This window comes from Pleurodeles waltl, chromosome 1_2 (genome assembly GCF_031143425.1).
Source record: "Pleurodeles waltl isolate 20211129_DDA chromosome 1_2, aPleWal1.hap1.20221129, whole genome shotgun sequence".
Taxonomy (NCBI): domain Eukaryota; kingdom Metazoa; phylum Chordata; class Amphibia; order Caudata; family Salamandridae; genus Pleurodeles; species Pleurodeles waltl.
The window spans coordinates 26,678,159-26,699,866 of NC_090437.1; the positions used below are offsets into that span (position 1 = coordinate 26,678,159).

The following is a 21,708-nucleotide window of genomic DNA, read 5'->3' on the forward strand; positions in this document are numbered from 1 at the left end:
GAGCCAACTTCCTACATTGGTGGATCAGCGGTGGGGTACAAGACTTTGCATTTGCTGGACTACTCAGCCAATACCTGATCACACGACAAATTCCAAAATTGTCATTAGAAATTCATTTTTGCAATTTGAAAGTTTTCTAAATTCTTAAAAGTCCTGCTAGGGCCTTGTGTGTTAAGTCCCTGTTTAGCATTGTCTTTTTAGAGTTTAAAAGTTTGTTAAAAGTTTGAATTAGATTCTAGAAACAGTTTTAGATTCTTAAAAAAAGTATTCCAACTCTTAGCAGAATAATGTCTGATACAGAGATGCAGGTGGTGGAACTCGACACCACACCTTACCTCCATCTTAAGATGAGGGAGCTAAGGTCTCTCTGTAATATCAAAAAAATAACCATTGGCTCCAGACCTACCAAAATTCAGCTCCAGGAGCTGTTGGCAGAGTTTGAAAAAGCCAACCCCTCTGAGGATGACTTCACAGAGGAAGAAATTAGTGACTTGGAGGGCAATTCCCCCCTTCCAGTCCTAAATAGGGAGACCAGGGCCTCTCAAGCCCTGTCTCCAAAAATGATAGTCAGAAATGTTGCTTCCCTCACAGGAGGGTCCAGCATTTCTGAAATCACTGAGGATGCTCTCAGTGAAGATGACCCCCTGTTAGCCAGGATGGTCAAAAGATTGGCTTTGGAAAAGCAGCTCCTAGCCATAGAAAGGGAAAGAAAAGAGATGGGCCTAGGTCCCATTGATGGTGGCAGCAACTTAAATAGGGTCAGAGATTCTCCTGACATCCTAAAAATCCCCAAAGGGATTGTAACAAAATATGAAGATGGTGATGACATCACCAAATGGTTCACAGCTTTTGAGAGGGCTTGTGTAACCAGAAAAGTGAACAGATCTCACTGGGGTGCTCTCCTTTGGGAAATGTTCACTGGAAAGTGTAGGGATAGACTCCTCACACTCTCTGGAAAAGATGCAGAATCTTATGACCTCATGAAGGGTACCCTGATTGAGGGCTTTGGATTCTCCACTGAGGAGTATAGAATTAGATTCAGGGGGGCTCAAAAATCCTCGAGCCAGACCTGGGTTGATTTTGTAGACTACTCAGTAAAAACACTGGATGGTTGGTTAACTGGAAATGAAGTGTGTGACTATGTTGGGCTTTATAATTTGTTTATGAAAGAACACATTTTAAGTAACTGCTTCAATGAAAAGTTGCATCAGTATCTGGTAGACCTAGGTCCAATTTCTCCCCAAGAATTGGGAAAGAAGGCAGACCACTGGGTCAAGACTAGGGTAACCAAAACTTCCACTGGGGGTGACCAAAAGAAAGGGGTTACAAAAACTCCCCAGGAGAAAGTGGGTGACACTAGAAACAAAGAAAAAGAGTCCTCTGTAGGCCCCCAAAAACCAGAACAGGTGGGTGGGCCCCAAGACACAACCCAAAACAAAGGTGGGTACCAGGGTAAGAACTGGGATGCCACTAAGGCATGGTGCCACAACTGTAAACAGTCTGGGCACCACACCAAGGACACTTCTTGTCCCAAAAACAAACCCCAGAACAAAATTCCAGGGGTAACCAGTGTAGCCATGGGAGATGACTCCTCAGATGAGGAGGTCTTCCTAGCCTTCAACTGGAAACAGGGCCCAACAGGTGAGTTGGAGATTCCAGAGGGAAGTAGACACTTCCACCACCTACTGGTGAATGGAATCCCAACCACTGCCCTGAGAGACACTTGTGCCAGTCACACTATTGTGCATGACAGGCTGGTGCTCTCAAACCAGTACATCCCAGGTGAGACTGCCAGGGTAAGAGTTAGCCTAGACAGGGTCACTAAGAGGCCTGTGGCTTTAGTGCCCATAGAAGTGGGTGGCACTCTTAGCTGGAGAAGGGTAGTAGTCAGTACAGACCTCCCCCTTGATTGTCTCCTTGGAAATGACTACCCAGAGGTTAGTCAGAGCCCAAGAGAGAACCTGGTCCAGTGCCAGTCCTCTCCCAAGGATTCTGGAAGTCCTGCCTCTGCAGTAAATGCAAGCAGGCCCCAGAAGAAGAAGAAAAGAAAACAGAGTAGGAAGGGTGGACAACCTTTAGCCAAGGTTACAGCAAGCCAAGGAGATTCTGCTCCAGTAGGGGAGAACTCCAAAAATGGCCCTGATAAAGTCCAACCTGACCCACAAGAAGTCCTGGCTAGTCAGGCAACTGTTAAACCTGAGTGGGTGGCTCCTCAGCTAACAGAAGAAAGAGTGGAAGAAGGGTGTTTACTACAAGATGTGGTAACCCCCCACTCCAATACAGCAGACAGGCAACCTGAACCCAAAGAAGCCTGTAACTTAGCCCCTTCCCTTTTAGGTGAAGAGCTAAAGGTGTGGTTCTGGGCACTGACAGCTGTCAGTGGCCTCTGCTGGGTGTTAGCCTTTATGGCTGCACTATCCTTAGCATGGTGGTCTGACCCCATGCCAAATGGCAAGTTAGGCCCCCTGACCCTATTGGTCATGGTGGGGTTACTCCAGCTCTGGGTAACCTCTCTGGGTAAGCTAGGGGTGACCCTGGCCAAGATAAGGTTAGCAGAGGTGGACACCTCTAAGACCAAAATAGAAAGAATGGGTGGAGACATTGAAGAGGCAGACAAGAGGCAATTCAGACTAGGTCCTATCACTGTGGAAGTGGGTCAGTTCCCCAAAGGGAATGACCTGAACAGAAGGATGTAAGGCAGAGTAGGCCCTGCAACTAACCAGCCTATTTCTCCTACTCTTCCTCGCCTGACAGACTAGGAAGACTCTCCCAGCTTGGGCTGAGTCTCCTGGCCTGTAGGCTGGGGGGGGCTTGTGTAAAGAAATGGCTCCCTGTTGCAGTTACCCCCCACTTTTTGCCTGATACTGATGCTGACTTGACTGAGAAGTGTGCTGGGACCCTGCTAACCAGGCCCCAGCACCAGTGTTCCTTCACCTAAAATGTACCATTGTATCCACAATTGGCACACCCTGGCATTCAGATAAGTCCCTTGTAACTGGTACTTCTAGTACCAAGGGCCCTGATGCCAAGAAAGGTCTCTAAGGGCTGCAGCATGTCTTATGCCACCCTAGAGACCCCTCACTCAGCACAGACACACTGCTTACAAGCCTGTGTGTGCTAGTGAGAACAAAATGAGTAAGTCGACATGGCACTCCCCTCAGGGTGCCATGCCAGCCTCTCACTGCCTATGCAGTATAGGTAAGACACCCCTCTAGCAGGCCTTACAGCCCTAAGGCAGGGTGCACTATACCATAGGTGAGGGTACCAGTGCATGAGCACTGTGCCCCTACAGTGTCTACACAAAACCTTAGACATTGTAAGTGCAGGGTAGCCATAAGAGTATATGGTCTGGGAGTCTGTTTTACACGAACTCCACAGCACCATAATGGCTACACTGAAAACTGGGAAGTTTGGTATCAAACTTCTCAGCACAATAAATGCACACTGATGCCAGTGTACATTTTATTGTAAAATACACCACAGAGGGCACCTTAGAGGTGCCCCCTGAAACTTAACCAACTATCTGTGTAGGCTGACTGGTTCCAGCAGCCTGCCACACTAGAGACATGTTGCTGGCCCCATGGGGAGAGTGCCTTTGTCACTCTGAGGCCAGTAACAAAGCCTGCACTGGGTGGAGATGCTAACACCTCCCCCAGGCAGGAGCTGTGACACCTGGCGGTGAGCCTCAAAGGCTCACCCCTTTGTCACAGCCCAGCAGGGCACTCCAGCTTAGTGGAGTTGCCCGCCCCCTCCGGCCACGGCCCCCACTTTTGGCGGCAAGGCTGGAGGGAACAAAGAAAGCAACAAGGAGGAGTCACTGGCCAGTCAGGACAGCCCCTAGGGTGTCCTGAGCTGAAGTGACTCCAACTTTTAGAAATCCTCCATCTTGCAGATGGAGGATTCCCCCAATAGGGTTAGGATTGTGATCCCCTCCCCTTGGGAGGAGGCACAAAGAGGGTGTACCCACCCTCAGGGCTAGTAGCCATTGGCTACTAACCCCCCAGACCTAAACACGCCCTTAAATTTAGTATTTAAGGGCTACCCTGAACCCTAGAAAATTAGATTCCTGCAACTACAAGAAGAAGGACTGCCTAGCTGAAAACCCCTGCAGCGGAAGACCAGAAGACGACAACTGCCTTGGCTCCAGAAACTCACCGGCCTGTCTCCTGCCTTCCAAAGATCCTGCTCCAGCGACGCCTTCCAAAGGGACCAGCGACCTCGACATCCTCTGAGGACTGCCCCTGCTTCGAAAAGACAAGAAACTCCCGAGGACAGCGGACCTGCTCCAAGAAAAGCTGCAACTTTGTTTCCAGCAGCTTTAAAGAACCCTGCAAGCTCCCCGCAAGAAGCGTGAGACTTGCAACACTGCACCCGGCGACCCCGACTCGGCTGGTGGCGATCCAACACCTCAGGAGGGACCCCAGGACTACTCTGATACTGTGAGTACCAAAACCTGTCCCCCCTGAGCCCCCACAGCGCCGCCTGCAGAGGGAATCCCGAGGCTTCCCCTGACCGCGACTCTTTGAACCTAAAGTCCCGACGCCTGGGAGAGACCCTGCACCCGCAGCCCCCAGGACCTGAAGGACCGGACTTTCACTGGAGAAGTGACCCCCAGGAGTCCCTCTCCCTTGCCCAAGTGGAGGTTTCCCCGAGGAATCCCCCCCTTGCCTGCCTGCAGCGCTGAAGAGATCCCGAGATCTCTCATAGACTAACATTGAAAACCCGACGCTTGTTTCTACACTGCACCCGGCCGCCCCCGCGCCGCTGAGGGTGAAATTTCTGCGTGGACTTGTGTCCCCCCCGGTGCCCTACAAAACCCCCCTGGTCTGCCCTCCGAAGACGCGGGTACTTACCTGCAAGCAGACCGGAACCGGGGCACCCCCTTCTCTCCATTCTAGCCTATGTGTTTTGGGCGCCACTTTGAACTCTGCACCTGACCGGCCCTGAGCTGCTGGGGTGGTGACTTTGGGGTTGCTCTGAACCCCCAACGGTGGGCTACCTTGGACCAAGAACTGAACCCTGTAAGTGTCTTACTTACCTGGTAAAACTAACAAAAAACTTACCTCCCCAGGAACTGTGAAAATTGCACTGTGTCCACTTTTAAAACAGCTATTTGTCAATAACTTGTAAAGTATACATGCAATTTTTATGATTTGAAGTTCCTAAAGTACTTACCTGCAATACCTTTCGAATGAGATATTACATGTAGAATTTGAACCTGTGGTTCTTAAAATAAACTAAGAAAAGATATTTTTCTATAACAAAACCTATTGGCTGGATTTGTCTCTGAGTGTGTGTACCTCATTTATTGTCTATGTGTATGTACAACAAATGCTTAACACTACTCCTTGGATAAGCCTACTGCTCGACCACACTACCACAAAATAGAGCATTAGTATTATCTATTTTTACCACTATTTTACCTCTAAGGGGAACCCTTGGACTCTGTGCATACTATTCCTTACTTTGAAATAGCACATACAGAGCCAACTTCCTACAGAAGACATTTATGACTTTTTAAAACCTCTAAAAGAGTGATGGTAGGAGTCCCTACAGTTGCAGAATCCCAGGTGTACCAAAATGTTCACCCTTTTCTTCAAACTGAAATGCAACATATTTACCTTTCTACATGCAGAAATGTGACACCAAAGTGTGGTTTTACTTTAAATATTTTTTTCTTATTTCTGCATTGCACTAATAAGTTATTTTTTAAGAAACCATATCTCTAACACCTTCATTCGGGGGATGTTGCCTTCTCATTCCCACCATGAAAATGCAATTACTCCTGCCCTCGAGAGGAGTACATTTGCAAACATTTTCCAAATGGGACTCTACTTGCAACATATTGATATTTACTAGCGGTGGTTCCTCCGTGGGAACGAAGGAGCATCGCCGCCCCACACTGCTGTGCAGTTGGGCGACAATTACTATTTTAATTTTTATGCTCTCTGCCAGCAAATAGAGTGCGAGGGCATGGCAGGGCCAGTGCATCACTGCTGCCAATGGCTGGCAGCAGAGATGAGTGGCTACTTCAGCTTGAAGTGCGCATGTAGGTTTGGTTGGCTACCTTGCTACGGCCAAACCGACATGCGCAATTCAAACCTCTCCAACCCGGCTGCCTTGGACTGCTGGGTTGGAGAGCAGGCACAGGCATACAGTGCCTTTTGGAGCAAGAATCCAGCCTGCTCCAGCTAATCAAGATGCTTTTTTCATGCTGCTCAACAGCATGAAAAAAGCATCTTGATTGGATGAGGGAGTTGGCTCTAGCTTCGCGTTCAGAATACGTGCTGCTGAAGAATAGGGACGTGCTGCAGAACATTGAGTAAGGTAAAGTGTTTTTTTTATACTTATATTGGGGTGTATGTTATGTGTGTAGTTATATGTGTGTGTTTTGAGCCCCTCCAATTTAATTTGCTACCAGCCTTCACCTCTATTTACTGTCTTACAAGTGAGTCAAGTGTTTATAAGCTTTTTAGGGTGCCCTCACTCACTCACCCAGATGTGCTTTAAAAGTCATTTTGGAGCACAGTTTTTCACACATAAATGTACACATGCAGGAGGAATTTCCATTTGATCGAATCTAATTTTTAAGGAGAATATCCCATAATTTAACATTCAGAGAGGTTAGATTGGGGCCTTGTCGATTTAAATGCAGGTATACGTTCATTAGCTTCAGAAATACGGTCCTAATTGAAAATATACAGCACAAGTGTAGATATGTTCCTACAATGAATGGGGAAATCCGGAGTTCATTAATTGTAATCCATTTTCTTTACAACATTGTACAATGTAATGGAAGCCAAGTAATAAACCTGCCATCTGATTTATTCATTTAAAATGTTATGTCGATTTCTTAATTGGTTAGATTAATTGCACTCTGCACCTCATGCAGTGCTCATGATTATTTAAGAGTTGCCTCCTGTACATCCCGGTGTATTAATTCGCCCCTTAGGAAAGAGCATTCCAAAGGCACAAATGGTGGCAGGGGCTGCCGGTAACCATGCTATAAATCATATTTAAAATTAGATTTGTGAATTAAATTATACTCATTTTCAAGATTTTACTTTCAGAGTTGTTTGTAATATGCGGTGCCTTCTTTAATTTTACACCAATTGTTTCATGAAAATAGCCCACATGGAGCCAGCCAAAGCATTGGTCTTCTTCACTAGAGCCTCCAAAAAAAGAGGTGGTTAGTGAGATGGACATAAAAGGCAGCAAACTGGTTTGGGCAGAAAATGTCTCCCAGTAAGACATTTTTTGCTTGTACCAGTCTCCCCTGAGCAAAAATGTGACTCAAAGTTGCATAATGTGAAATTTTGTAAATGTATTTTCGTAACATGAAATTCTCAGACTTTGCTGGCATAATTGACATTTCACACAGTCCTATTCCTGAGGCAACCGAAGGCCTGGTTTAGAGTTTGGCGAATGGGATACTCCATTACGAATGTGAAGGATATACTGTCCACTGTATTACAAGTGCATTATATCCTATTGCACTTATAAGACGGTGGACAGGATATCCGTCAAGCTTGCGGTGGAGTATCCAATACGCCAAAGTGTAAGTCAGCTCTTTAGTATTTTGGAGTGGCATCACTTGGCTGGATGCTTTTTCTGATTTCGTACGTGCACTTTAAAGGGCACCGAATGTCAGTGTGCTCATGAGTAGAGCCCATTTTGTGTTGTGGATCCTTCATATTGAAGAACATTTGAACGAATGGTTTCTTATATTGAATAGATATGGAGTCATTTTTGCCCACTGCCTTTGTAACTAAAAAGTGCAAAATGCTACAAATATGTCAGTATAGTTTGTAAAAAAACGTTTAAGGCTTAGCTTATTTTCCTGTAACCTAGTTATCTGAGTTTTGTAAAGCTCTAAGTAAGTAATCACCTGAATGTTGCTAAACATTTTGTGAACTTTAAAAGCGACTGTAGTGGTTGGCTAGCGAGACTCAAGTGTTCTAACTGCAGACACAGAATGGTATTTTGTTATGGTATTTGTTTCCTTACTACCTTGTATTTTTTAATGCTTCCTGGCTATTGCCCCTGCACATGTATGTCATAACATGTTTCTTCATGCCATAAACGCAGCACTGGTGCATGTAGAAGAGCAGTGTTGTTTGCACCCCTGATCTTCATGTATCTCTTTGGTGGCTCAGCCGCCAATCACATGCTGCCTGAGGACTAAAATAAAACACAAAGCAATGCTCCAGCCACAATCTTGCCAGGTGCCTGCCTGCTTCCTTAGGGCCACACCTTCCAACCACAGCCTTTATTATTTCAGCTGTCTAGTTATTTCCCAAGAGGTTCACTATCACAATCACCTCCATCCTCCCTCCCACTTTTTGAGAGACACACATCACCACACCAGTCATACTGATCTACTTGGAAGATTTGCTAGAAGCAGGGACATGGCCTTGTCTCCTTTGTCCTCCTTTTTACTTCTGAAATTCCCTGGGAGGAAGGGTTTGATAATGTTGGGCGTGTTTCTTATTTAAAGTTGTGCTGAAGATAACTTTAGCTCTGCAGACAATTGCTTGTCATTAAATTGTTTAAAAAATACAAAAGGAAGAAGTGTAGAGATGGAGTTGACTTTGGGTCAGCTACCTTCAGCAATTAGCTTTCATGTGTTTTTATGGTTTGCCATTGTTTGGGTTAGATGTCCATCAAAACCAAGGCATTTTGTGCAATGGCTGTATTGTGTCATTATCTTTACTTTACGGTGCTAGTCATGAGCATTAAAGTAGTTCCTTATAGTGCATTTTTCTCCAGTCTGATGTGTAAAAAATAAATAAAAAAAATGATTGATGGAATGCTTGATTAATTTCAGCCATTTATAATTATTCCGGGTTGTATCCCAGTCCATTGTTATTGTATACACCATGCCACCTGATGCCTTAGCCTCACGCATCAAATCAAGCTCCAACAACTGAAAAGAACTCTTCAAAATTGTCAAAGGATTTTCCAATCCCTCAGCTGCAACAAACAACATCACCCCTCATAGGATCTCTTCAACAACCTTGCAAACGTCTTCTACAACAAGATGCCAACATCTACAGAAACCTCAAATCCCAGCCCAAGGTCACTGACTTCTTCGAGCAACACAACAAACCCACTACCACCACAGACATCCAACTAACTGAATCGAGCCAGCTCACCCAACAGGACACAGCCTCCATCATGAATTCGATCCACTTAGGGGCTCCAACTGACCCATGCCCTGACCACATCTTCAACCTATGCGAAGCCAGAATCTGCCACATATTCACCATCTTGTTCAACACCTGAATTGCCATGGCCTCCTTCAACAAGGATTGGAAACACCAAGAAGTCAATGCCCTACCAAAGAAACCATCAGCAGATTTTAGCGAACTCAACAACGACCCACCTATTTCCCTGCTCCTGATCCCGGCTAAAGTATTAGAAAAAGTCAACAACCGACAACTTTCCACACATCTGGAATGGAACCTCCTACTCAACTCCTCCCAATCCAGATTCTGCAGCAACCACAGAACCAAGGCAGCCCTCATCACAACTACCAATAACATCCAAGCCCTACTCGACCAAGGATAGACTGCAGTTCTGATCCTCCGAGAACTCTCTGCAGCCTTCAAAATCATCTCCCACCACACACTCATCACAAGGCTGCACAACGTAGGCATCCAAGGAGCTGCCCTCAAATGGATCGTCTATTTCCTCACACGAAGAATGCAAAAAGTCCACCTTCCCCCCTTCACCTCCGAACCCAAGGAAATTATCTGTGGTGTACCGCAAGGATCCTCACTCAACCGCATTCTCTTGAACACTTAAATGATACCTCCGGCCAGCATCACCAAAACCCATAGAATCAACATCATATCCTATTCTGATGACACACAACTCACCCTCTCTGTTCCTGAAGACAACACTAAGATGAACTTCCACAACTGCATGACAGATGTCACCAACTAAATGAGGACACCTGCCTGAAGCTTGACATGGACAAGACAGAGATACTGATTTTATGGAAACAAAAGCTCCACAGGGGACACATTCTGGTGGCCCTCAGAACTCGGATCTACTCCTACCACCACTGACCATGCTAGGAACCTAGATATCATTCTGGACAACAAGCTAACCATGATGACTCAGGTCAAATCTGTCTCCTCCTCCTGCTTTTTCATCCTCTGCATGTTTTGTAAGATATTCAAAAGCTACCCCAAAGCTGCAGTCGCACCATCACCCAGGCCTTCAACTCCAATCGACTGGACTATGGCAACGCTCTCTATGCAGGGATCACAGCTCACCTCCTTTGACATCTATGGATCATGCTGAAGGCTGTAGCCAGGCTCATCCTAGATCTCCCTAGATGAACCCACATCACCCCCTACCTCATGGATCTCCACTGACTCTCTGTACAGAAAAGATGCCAGTTCAAGCTCCTGACCCACGCATACAAGGCCCTACACAACTGCAGACCAACCTACTTGAACCACTGCCGGAGCTTCCATCAGCCCACCAGACATCTCCATTCCACATCCCTTCCTCTAACTCTCACTCCCTACATTCAACATAGCAGGTGTAGAGATGACTCCTTCTCCTACCTAGCAGTAAAGACGTGGAACGAGCTACCGTCTCATCTACAGACCACCTCATCACTTCCAGAGTATCGAAAGTCCATGAAGACCTGGCTATTTGGCTATTTAATTGGACCCTACCAGCGCCTGGATACCCTCATGGGTGACAAGTAGCGCTCTACAAACCTACTGATTAATTGATTGTCCTCGGTTTGGACCCAGCCATATACAAAATTCTTCTCCAATCTGGCATTCTTCACCATGTCAGAGTTACTGATGTGGGCTGTCATGCTCCCTCTGTTGGTCTTCTGTTCCTCACTCCTCTTCATGGACCGCTCTACAATAGTTGGTCACTATCATGTTACTCTTTTTGCTCCTTCTTTCTCCCCCTGGGCTACTCTCCACTATCAGCCTGTGCCTGACAGAACCTGTCATGATCACCCTTCTGCTCCTTTCTCTGCCCAAAGAGACACCCATCACCATCGGTGAACATTCAGTTAGATCTATCATTCTGTCCCTGTGGCTCCTTTCTATCTCTGGCTAGTGTGGTAAACAGTCTTGATTTTTTCAAATCTGTCCTGCATTCATGAATTGTGTCCCATATCCTGCATTGAGCTAATGCAGAATACTAAATGTCCCATGTTTTTGGTCCAGGATTCTACCAACCCCTAAGAGCACGTCCAAGTAACTGATTGTGATCAGCCTGGGGCTCAGACTAGGATGAGGTCACATCATCATAAAAGTGCAGAGGATTCTCTTTACTTTAAAGATGGCATATATCTGAAGAAAGTCAAATAAGCCTGCCTACTGCTGCCCATTACCTGGAAAAGTGCCATTAGTGTGAGCTTTGCCTCACTAACCTGCAGGAGACTGGTGCCTCCTAGCCTACTCCGATGCCACCCACTTTCCACACACATTTGACAGGTTTTGCTTCATACAGACCCTATAGAGCTGCTGCACTGTTCCCGCTTCTTGTAGCTGACTGTCAATGTCTGACATGTCTATGTGTCTCCAAAGGTCCCTTTACATCTTGTCACTTATATTCATCTACAATCCACCAGCAGCCCCTCTATGTAAAGCACCCTGTAGTGTTCGGCAAGGTGGTCAAGCATCATAGCCTTGGCAAGTATGCATACATGCACATTAAAATAGCAGAGAAAGGGAAATGCCTTGCTGGCATTTTGAAAAAATAATTTTTTTTGGCATTTTTCTCTCGTACCGCATGTCATACTGAAAGTAGTCGCCTTGTCAAACCACTTCTAAATTGGATGACTTTAAAGAAAATACTTCAGTGTTGAACCCAGTCATGAACTGATATCGAGGGCACCTGATACTTGTGTTATTAGGTTGCTACAAGTGGTGAGCAGGTGAAGGTTGTTGCCCCCTGTTCTGTAATGTGTGTTGACTCTCATAAACATCCTACTTTCTGGGGGAGGGACCAAGGTGCCTGCCTGAGCGGGCGCACCCTCTTGTCACTCCTACCACATAAATCTCACAGACCCTCCCTCAGTCCCTGCTTGGCCACATATGCAGTGCACAGGAGTAGGGGGAAGTGGGTACCCCCCATCAACACTCGCTTGGTGGACTTTGAGTAGCTCCGGGCTGCAGGCAGTGATTGGTGGCTGCGGATTGCACGATAAATCACAGCTGAGGGGATCGACGCCGGCGGCTCTCTCCCTGCACCCTGTCAGTGCCCAGCCCTGACTGAGCATTGGTGAGCTGAAGGGGCGTGGCTGCTGGGACACCCTTGGACATGGGCAGTGCAACAGGAGAGCAGTGGCTGAGCCATGCTGTGCTCAAAAGAGGACCAGGGCCCATCAGACATTAGTGGCATGAAACCGGTCCTCGGCAGTGTGTGAGCAGATCATGAGGGCCACATTCTAGGAGCGACGCGGCAGCTGGTAGAAATGCAGAGTCCTGAGATGGCCCAATGGTATGTGGCCAGGGTCACAACTTGATTTTGGCCCCTGTGCTGGGAGAGCCACTGCAGGGGGTGACCTGTCCTACCAGCCTGGGGGCAAACCTATTATTGAGCCCTTTTTTTGCAGGGCTCTAATTAGGGCCACAATCAATGGGGACACTAATAGCACGTTCTGTGGCCCACAGGGGCATGAATACTACTCTGGATGCACCCCAGGCCAAAGGGCGGTTTGGGGGCCATCTCAAAATAACGACACACAATAAAGAAAGGGATTGCGAAGATGGTACAGAGTGAGATGCCCAATGAAGGGCCCCCAACTAGGGACACAAATCCGCCCTCAACACTGTAACTGAAACAACTAATCCTGTGAGGCAACAGGGCAATTATGAAAAAGATTGATGGGGTGGCAATTAATGTGGCATTGCTGTGTCAAGACATGGACAAAATGAGGGACAGAGTGAAGGAGTTGGGCACCAGAGCAGATGATACCATGGGGAGACTGGGAGCACACTCCCACCAGTTGGTGGGCCAGGAGCGGTGAATACAGTGGCAGGAAGATTAATAGGCAGACTGGAATACAGGTCAAGATGCAATAATGTCCACATGTTGGGTTTACTGAAAGGGACAGAACCCTGCCCAATGGAACAATTTTTGGAGAACTGGTTGCCCTCCATCTTGCTGCACTTGGAGGGATCGGAAGGAGTACAAGTTGACAGAGCCCACAGGACACTGGGCAGTAAGTCAGCTCCAGGAGCACAGCTGCGGATGATTGTGGCCAAAATGTTGTGATATAAGACCAAACTGAAAACGTTGAGAGTTGCCCAACAGACTGGGTCAATTGAGTACAATGGAAATAAAAGCTCTTCCTATCCTGATTAAGGTCCTCTAGGTCTCTGATAGATGGCAGGGGGGCTTTGAACCTAGTGGAGTGCTGGAGAACCCAATATGGTCAGACATGTGGGTACACTTTCTACTTGCCGCCACATGCCACGTTTTCTAGGATAAATTTTGCATTTACCCACCCAGAGCAGGTGGAGGACTCTGGGGCGGTCCAATATTTGGTCCACACATTATCTGATCATGCACCGCTGCTGATGGAACTGCTGAGATGTGCATTTGTTGCATCGCTACCACAGTGTCGCCTTCAAACCCAAGCACTATATGATCAAGTGTTTAGAAAATACATTTGAGAGGCAATCAGGGAGTACGGCTGGAACAAGTTGGTAAGCATTCAAGGTGACCATATGGGTCAAATGTATGAGCAGGATCATTGGGGTTGGGAAGTACTTGGAAAGCACGATAGCTGGATTGAAAAAACATATGTCAGAAATAGATAGCCAGGCTCAGCATACAGCTGACACGTGAGAACCAAGAGAGCACTCCCTACAGGAGGAACTGGATGAGGAAAGGGAAACACCTGGAAAACATGACTATAGGACTTACACTGATTGATGCGTGAGCACTGGGATAAAGATAGGCACCTATTAGCAGAACTTGTAAGTAAGGAGGTGGCAGTAACATAGTTGTGCACCTCAAAGATGCGGAGAAGGTCCTCGCAGTTTAGGGTGACATCCTATAACAGTTTGTGGAGTTCTACTTTGTGCTCTATTCAACCGACGGACGGGCAGATGAGGCAGGTATCGCAGATCTGATGGAGGAGGAGGATCTACCCAGGGTTGATGAGAACATGCGCACCATATTGAACGCTTAATTGATGAGGTGGTTATTAAGTGAGCGATCAAAAATATGGGCATGGGAAAGGCAACCAGATATTATGGGTTCCCAATAGAATTTACCAAACATATGTGGAACTTCTAGGTACGCTCTTGCTAGCCATGTACCAGTAAGAGATGGAGATGGGGATCTTCCCAGCCTCGCTGCCGGGAGCTTGTATAATGGTACTGCCTAAGCCGGGGAGGGATCCCTTAGATTGTAAATCGTATAGGCTGCTATTTATGATTAACGTTGATGCCAAGATCCTGGGAAAGATTCTGGATGGCCGCTTAGTGAAAGAGGTGGAAGCAATTGTACACATAGATCAGGCTGGATTTGTGAGAGGCCATACAACCTCCTCCAATATCCAGAAGGCATTACTTATAGTACAGCAGGCCACAGAGGAAGGTGAACAAAGAGCACGTTCTAGCTTGGATGTCCTCAAGGTGTTTGACACAGTAGACTGGACATTCATGAGACACACACTGCAGCACTATGGTGTGAGATTGTACTTCCTGAGATGGGTGGATCTCCTGGACACCAGCAGCAGGACAAGAGTGAAAGTTGGCAGCAGATTATTGGATAGTTGGGCAATGGAGAGAGGAATGAGACAGTGTGCCCCCGTCTCAACGGATATTCGGTCTGATAATGGAACTGCTGGTGCATGTGACAGCCCTCGACATGGGGACGATGGCATACTGGTGGGCGGCAGGGCCGGGATCATCTCTTTATAAGCAGATATTTCAATGACCATTAGAAATCCATGTGCCGCATGGTCAGGTTTCTGGCTGAATGTTGACAAATCAGTTCTAAACCCTATCAATGTAGACCTTGTGCACAAAGAAGACCTTCCCAATATATAGGTTCAGATGACGCCAGTTAAGTCCTTGGGCATATATTTGAGCTCCAACACCACATAATGTTTTGGTTACAATTAGGGGTGGGCAGAACTTGTAGAGTTTTACTTGCCGTAATTCTGTGGAGTAGCATAAAAACTGTGAGATTTTGTTGAGTTCCGCTCACCCCTGAAGAAGGGCTAATGTTAGCTGTATTTTTGCCCTTTAGCTTCCATGCAATATATAAGCTGCATCGTTCATGGGTTCATACGGATTAATGTCTCTGGTAAAGTAAGTAGATTCAAAATTAAATTGCGCTGTGAGCACTAACAGCGAGTGCATTTATAAAATTGTACATCTACTATATAAATACACATCAAATAATGAATATTTGATCAAACACAAGCATAGAGACAAACACTGTTATGTTTCCACAGAGCAATATTACTAAAAGCAAATGCCAAATTCTCTGTAATAATATGGTTCCTCGCACAAACTTAGATCAAAATGATTCGACCTGCGAATTCAAGATCGAGGAGGAGATGGTGCGCCCTGACTGGGATCCCAACTGCAGCCAGCACACCTCCACGTGCCCTGACTCATGGGGCAATGCATTAAAGCCACGGCTATTAAGTGGTATGAAGCCCAGCAACAAGTACCAAGCAGCACAAGAGAAATAAATAAATCCCTTCTGATTGCACACTGAGGATTACTCTGTGTCAGAGTTCTGCTTAATTATCAAGGATGGAAGAAAGCACTGCAGCATAGGATCATGCTGTTGGATCATCCTTGCATTTCATTGGATAGCATAAAAAGCTTGGAAAGTTTTACTACCAGTCATCTTTCACTTTGTTTATCAACTAAGCCTTGGCCAACCACTTAAGAACACGAACAGCTGTCAGATTTAGAGCAACTCGTATTACCCGAAACAAAACATAAAATGTCAAGGTTTACAATACATGTCATGGTTTAACTGAGTGATATAGTTCAATACAAGAATACTAATATTAATGTTACTGAAACAAGAAGGATGAAAGGTTGTGCCATATCTGAGAACACAAGTCCATGACACGTGACCTATCGAGTTTATAAATGACTGTAGCAGGAGCTGAATGTACGGAACTATCCCACCAGCTCAGAGGTCACATATAATGGTAGATGGAGCTATCAAACTTCACTCTGTAGCTTAATGGCTCCCTCTTCTGCTAAGACTCAGCAGATGCTCAGGAACACCAAGAGGTTACAGCCATACACATACATGCATGCTGTTCCTTACCTGCTGGGCTGCTGTGTACTTGCCTGGTGAAGGGAGGGTCACATTTGTGTCTTTCTTCTCTCTATTCCTGCAGACTGCTGATAGCTGGTGCGCTGGTCTCACTTTTCATGTGTGTGTGCAAACTAAGAGGGGCGCCATCCTGCAATCCTGGGCATATCACTTTATAATCTCCCCATGCCTAAATATGCAAAGCATTTTCCGAGTGTCTCTAAAGAATGGCCCATCCCTAAAAGGATGACCCAGACTTTCCTGAAGAAACCATGGTCCTGCCTTTCCCGAAGAGACCGTCCCACTGCTCAGAACTGGTCGTCTGACCCAGAAGTGATACCTCAGTTGCATGTTGATCAGTTTTCTTTGGTCTAGTGTGCATTGGAGAGCTGACAGTTCACTGAAAAATAAGGTGTCATGTTACTGCTAGGAGTGGGCGTCCGTAAACTCTGCCAGAAGGTGCTTGGTGGATTTTTTGCTGAATTCCAAGCAGAGTTTACCGCCCACCCCTAATTACATAGTGGGTGTGTGCCTGACTGTGGTAGGGTGTGCAGATGGTTAAGGCTCCCATGTCACTGATGGTGCGCATAACCATAAGTAAAAGATCATGCTACCCAGGGCCCTGCTTGTGTTGCAACATATGACGATGCACATACCAGATAAATGCTTCTGCAGTTTGGATGGCCTGCTCAGATTGCTTACTGGGGATCTGGGAGGGCCAGGATAAGTCTTGATGTTCTGAAGCTTCCGTGGGATGGTGGAGAATGTTTGCACCCACTGTTAGGGTGTATTACCAGGCAACCTAGCCTCAGAATGTAATTATCTGGTTCAAGAAGGGGGTGCGGACCCGGTGGTTCACATACTGAGATGAATATCTAGTCCAGTGAAGCTACTGGCACTCCCGAGGTCTCCCGCAAGAAAAGGTCTGTATTACCATTGCAATTACAGATGGTTTTAGAAGTTTGAAATCGAGCATCCAGGAAGGAAGGGTTGTGTATATATAACCGTCACAATTGGTTCCTTGGAACACAGGGATTTGCCCTGCAGTGCTGACCTTCTTGAAGCATAGGGGCAGAGCGATATTCCTCAATATTTGGGAGACTTATATGAGGTTGACAGATTGATTGGGTATTTAGCCTTCTGTGACAGAAGGGATGTAGCCAGTAGCTGCTTTCACGCATATGCTGGGCTGGCGGCAGCACTGCAGGATGCTTGGCCAGGATTTCCACAGGAGTCAGCAACGTAAATACTGAATACGATGCTCCCTGACATGTATGGGAGCGGCAAGTTAATTTAATGGCTATACAGGTTATTGGTCCCACATACTGTTGGTTGTGAGGCTACTCTAAAACCTAATGGCAAAAGAAAATAGGAGGGGAACTGGGGGAGCGTGAATTGGGGAACATCCTTAGCAGCTGTAGACAGGTCATCAGTAATGCGAGGTTGAAACTGATCCATTATAAATGTGTACATAGAACCTATGTGACACCGCAGTGGTTACACAAAATGGATCTGTCCAATACAGATACTTGTCCCATATGCAAGGTAGCAGTGGGTAAATAAATGCACATGGGGTGGTCCTGTCAGGGGGTACAAGATTTCTGGGGAGAAGTGGTCTCCACACTAGGTGACCTGAATGGAATGGTGTTCCAGCCGAGGGTGCAATTATGTCTATTGGGCTCAATACCCTGCTCGAAACACAATAACACTCTGAGTAAGGTGATGGAGCTAGGAGTGTGTTGGCTAAAAAAGTTATTACATTGAAATAGATAACTAGTACAATGCCAACCAAAGGGTGATGGACTAGTCCATAGGCAACCCACACACTGGGTACGAGCCAAACGTGGCAAAAACTAAGCATCATGCCTGGCTCATGGTAATGTGGTGGCTACAAAGTACTACACACTGTAGGTGCTATTCATCACCACAGATTTATAAGAGGGCAATGCTCTTGTAGATGAGCCTACTGCATAGCTGACTTAAAAGCCCGAGCATCTTTTTGTTTCTCAAACGTCCTCCACACAGGATGTTAGATGGTGTCAGGATCATTTGGTCCTGCATGCTGGCCTAGAACTTTGTGTGACTTACACAAATTGTTCTCCTTCCTTTATACAGCATTAACATTAAGGTAAAAAAGTGGCAACCCAATACACCGTTCTTTCTACCTCACTACACATACTATGAACATTTTCTGAGGAGCTTAGCAAAGAAACAAAAGTTGTCCTCAAGGAAGTGCGAAGCAAATTAATCGTATGTCAAATATCTCATGTTGCATTGCATGGGCTGTTTCAAGAATCCTCACCCACATATAAGCTTAGAAGATCGGGCCTTGTGGATAGAGCTGCTGGCTGTGGAGCTGTGGAACCAGGTTAGAAATCTGGCCGTGGCTCAACGCCCTGTGATTGTGGGCAAACATACTTAATCTCTCTGTGTCCAAAAATGGGTAACATAGTCTGGTGCTCATTTAGAGTGTCCTATTGCCCTTGGGCTAGGTTTGCTTTACAAGAAAACTAAAAAACATCATTAGAGGTGCATGATATTCTACCATTAAATAGTTGGAGCATGCTATTGTTGCTGTTGCTCTCTGAAATGAAAACAAAGTACTCCGAGTCTTTGTACTTAACATCAGTAAATGACAAGTGCATTCAGTTTTCGGTGAATGTTATGTGACCGTAGTACCTGCTGAAGCAAATTTTAGGGTGGAGTACTGAGCCCACAGTTTTGTGTGCCACCCATCATCTCACTTCATTTTTCCTGTTGTTTATTGAGATGTCGCAGATTCTATGTCAAAACATCGAGCTCACCATAATTCCAACTCCCAACATATAATTAAAATTAATGTTGATTTAATATTATGGCCTTGATATATCTATAGGCCAATAGTTTGACCACAGTAATATGGTACAACATCATGACTCAAACTACATCCTCACTGGTACAGTAAAAATACTCCAAGTGTAACTTTATCTTAAGATATGCGGGCCCCCAGATCACAGTATTGTCAGTGGTGTTATATGACAGGTGAATTATGGTGGACTTTTCGCTTTAAAAGTTCCCCACTAACTGCCGCATGAGAAAGAACGGACGATTCTCTACAGAGGTCAAATAAATTCTGATAGTGTACAAGTAAGAACCACGTCGTATGGCAGCTAGCCTGCCAAAGGCGCCTAGTCTCTGGGGAACTGATGTAAGCACAGAAGCCTCAAAGAGACTGCCGTGAACTGTATGCAGCTGCAGTAAAACAACCAGTAATTTAAGTAACAGCAAATCAATAGGAGCATGCAAGCCATAAGCAGAATTCCAAAATGGTGAGCGCTCGCGAATGTCTCCACTCTAACCAAAACACCCGGATGTTTCCACTGCTGCTGGACGAAGTGAAGTGACAAGGAGGGGCGGATGTGTTAACCTGTCAACCTTGTGACAGGTGCAAGGCTTCTTAGCTCGAGGGATCCGGCTTGGGAGGCAGAGCGCGGGAGTCCGACGGACAGGGAGCCCTGAAAGGGTATCGATCCGCTGCTAACCGTTACAAGGACATGAGCTGACAGTAATTAAAATCACTTACACACTGGGCTCGTTTCGAACTCAAAACGCCGGCTGAAGCTGCCGTAGCCTGCCGCTGTGCGAGCCCGGATTTGGAAAACATACACCGAAGCTGGTTTCAGCCCATCGGCCGTCATCTCGGTCTCTCTGGACTTGATAATCGTGTAGCTGGTTTCGTGGTCCTTGTGCCCCAGAGAGATAGAAAAGAAAAATAAAGACAAGTTATTGAGATGTACATAACTGTGAAGTTGAAAAGTTGCATTATTTCAACAGAAGCATTTAAGGCTCTTAATACAGAATTTCTAATTTTTTATTCTGCTAATGAATATAAATTGCTATTAACATGCAATTCTCATGATACGTTTAGTAAGAAACTGTGAGAGTAAAGTATACAGCAGTAGAGGAATGTAAAATCTAAACCACCCATTTTCTTTTGGTATTAGCTGGTTAGCTGTTTTGCAAGAGATATATGTGTGTATACTTATGTATTACTTACTGGTGATAGCCAGTAGGTAGTTAAAGTTAGGATCTACTTTTCTCACAGACAAAGCATTTTTTGTTTTGCTAATAACTTTGGCGCAGTCTGATGAATCTTCAATTTTCTAAACTTGTATACCTGTTACTTCAACTGCTGCCTGGAAAGTTTTGGGGTGTTTCGTCAAGCGGGGGCTGAGAAAAAGGGGGGGGGGGGGGTCCCAAAACCCTTTTTCCCCAATCTCTGTCTGGGGAATTTTACAGTTCTTAGACACAACTACAGTCCGATCAGCTGAACAGAACTACAACAAATTTTGCAGAAAGGCAGATTTTGGTCTAGAAAGAGCCTTTTTTGTAATTTGGTGATAATCTGTTCAGTAGTGTCAGAGTTATTGTAGGAAACAAAAAATATAGATATCTTGAGATGTAGATTATTTGAGGATCCGTAGATACCCTGCGAAAAGCAAAGCTGTGATTGACTGGGAGCAATCTGAAAGGAAAGTTGTGGACAACATTTTGTTTCTTGCCTGGGGCTTGAGGAGAAAACACAAATAAAAACACACATGAGGGGTCAGGAAAGAGGTATCCTGACCCTATAGGACACATGAAGGAGTCTCTAAGGGACCCTCTTATGGTCACAAATTTGCCTGTTATAATTTTGGCCGAGCCAGAGATACACTGCGGGGGACACTGCGACCCCCAGTGTAAATCTGCAATGGATTCAAAGCCCAATGGAAAAAAGCCTCACCCACTCACACACTATGCCCTTTCTGCGCACGGGGGTGAAAGCCGTACGTAGCGTAGGGTTGAATGTATGGCAGGGTTGGCCGCAGGGCCTGGTGGTTGTATTAATGTATGGTAATTATATTTTCCTTTACATTAAAAAAACATAAAAATACACTGAAAACAACAACGGTTCAGGGACATTATAGTTAGGTTGACATTTTACCTACACAAAACCCTAGAAATTCAGCAGTTGCAGTTATACTTATAGCTATACTTTTCTGAAGAAACTATAACTCGTGCTGTTAAGTAACTTTAGGCCAAGAGTTATAGTTTCTTAACATAAGTATAACAACAACTATGGGTTTGTGTGGGTAAAACGTCAACCTAACTATAATGACCCTGTAACATTAGTTTTTTTTCAGTGAATAGTGAGTGGCCTGAGAAATGACATAGAGTCTCATCAACAGGATTTAAAACAGTAAATTATTGCTTCGCTAAAATGCATGAATCCTATATTGCAATGGATATCAGATTGAGATTGCATGCTTTTCTTGAATCCATGGCTTAGTTCAGCAACAAAACATAAAAGTTATCCGAAAGAACTTCTGCTGTTAGTCATATCCCACAAGCAGTCGACCAACCACAGCCAATATAGCACTGGGTATACACAAGACACTTCAT

The 21,708-nt window shown here is 45.6% G+C and overlaps 1 protein-coding gene across 5 annotated transcripts in view; it reads right to left on the minus strand.

The window, feature by feature from the left end:
* Positions 1 to 21,708, minus strand: part of EPHA5 (EPH receptor A5) — a 647,731-nt gene that overhangs the window by 143,155 nt on the left and 482,868 nt on the right. For all 5 annotated transcript variants that reach the window (XM_069235711.1, XM_069235720.1, XM_069235739.1 and 2 more), the window contains one exon: positions 19,850 to 20,009. In XM_069235711.1, coding sequence (XP_069091812.1) covers positions 19,850 to 20,009 — 160 coding nt within the window. The remainder of the gene's footprint in view (positions 1 to 19,849; positions 20,010 to 21,708) is intronic.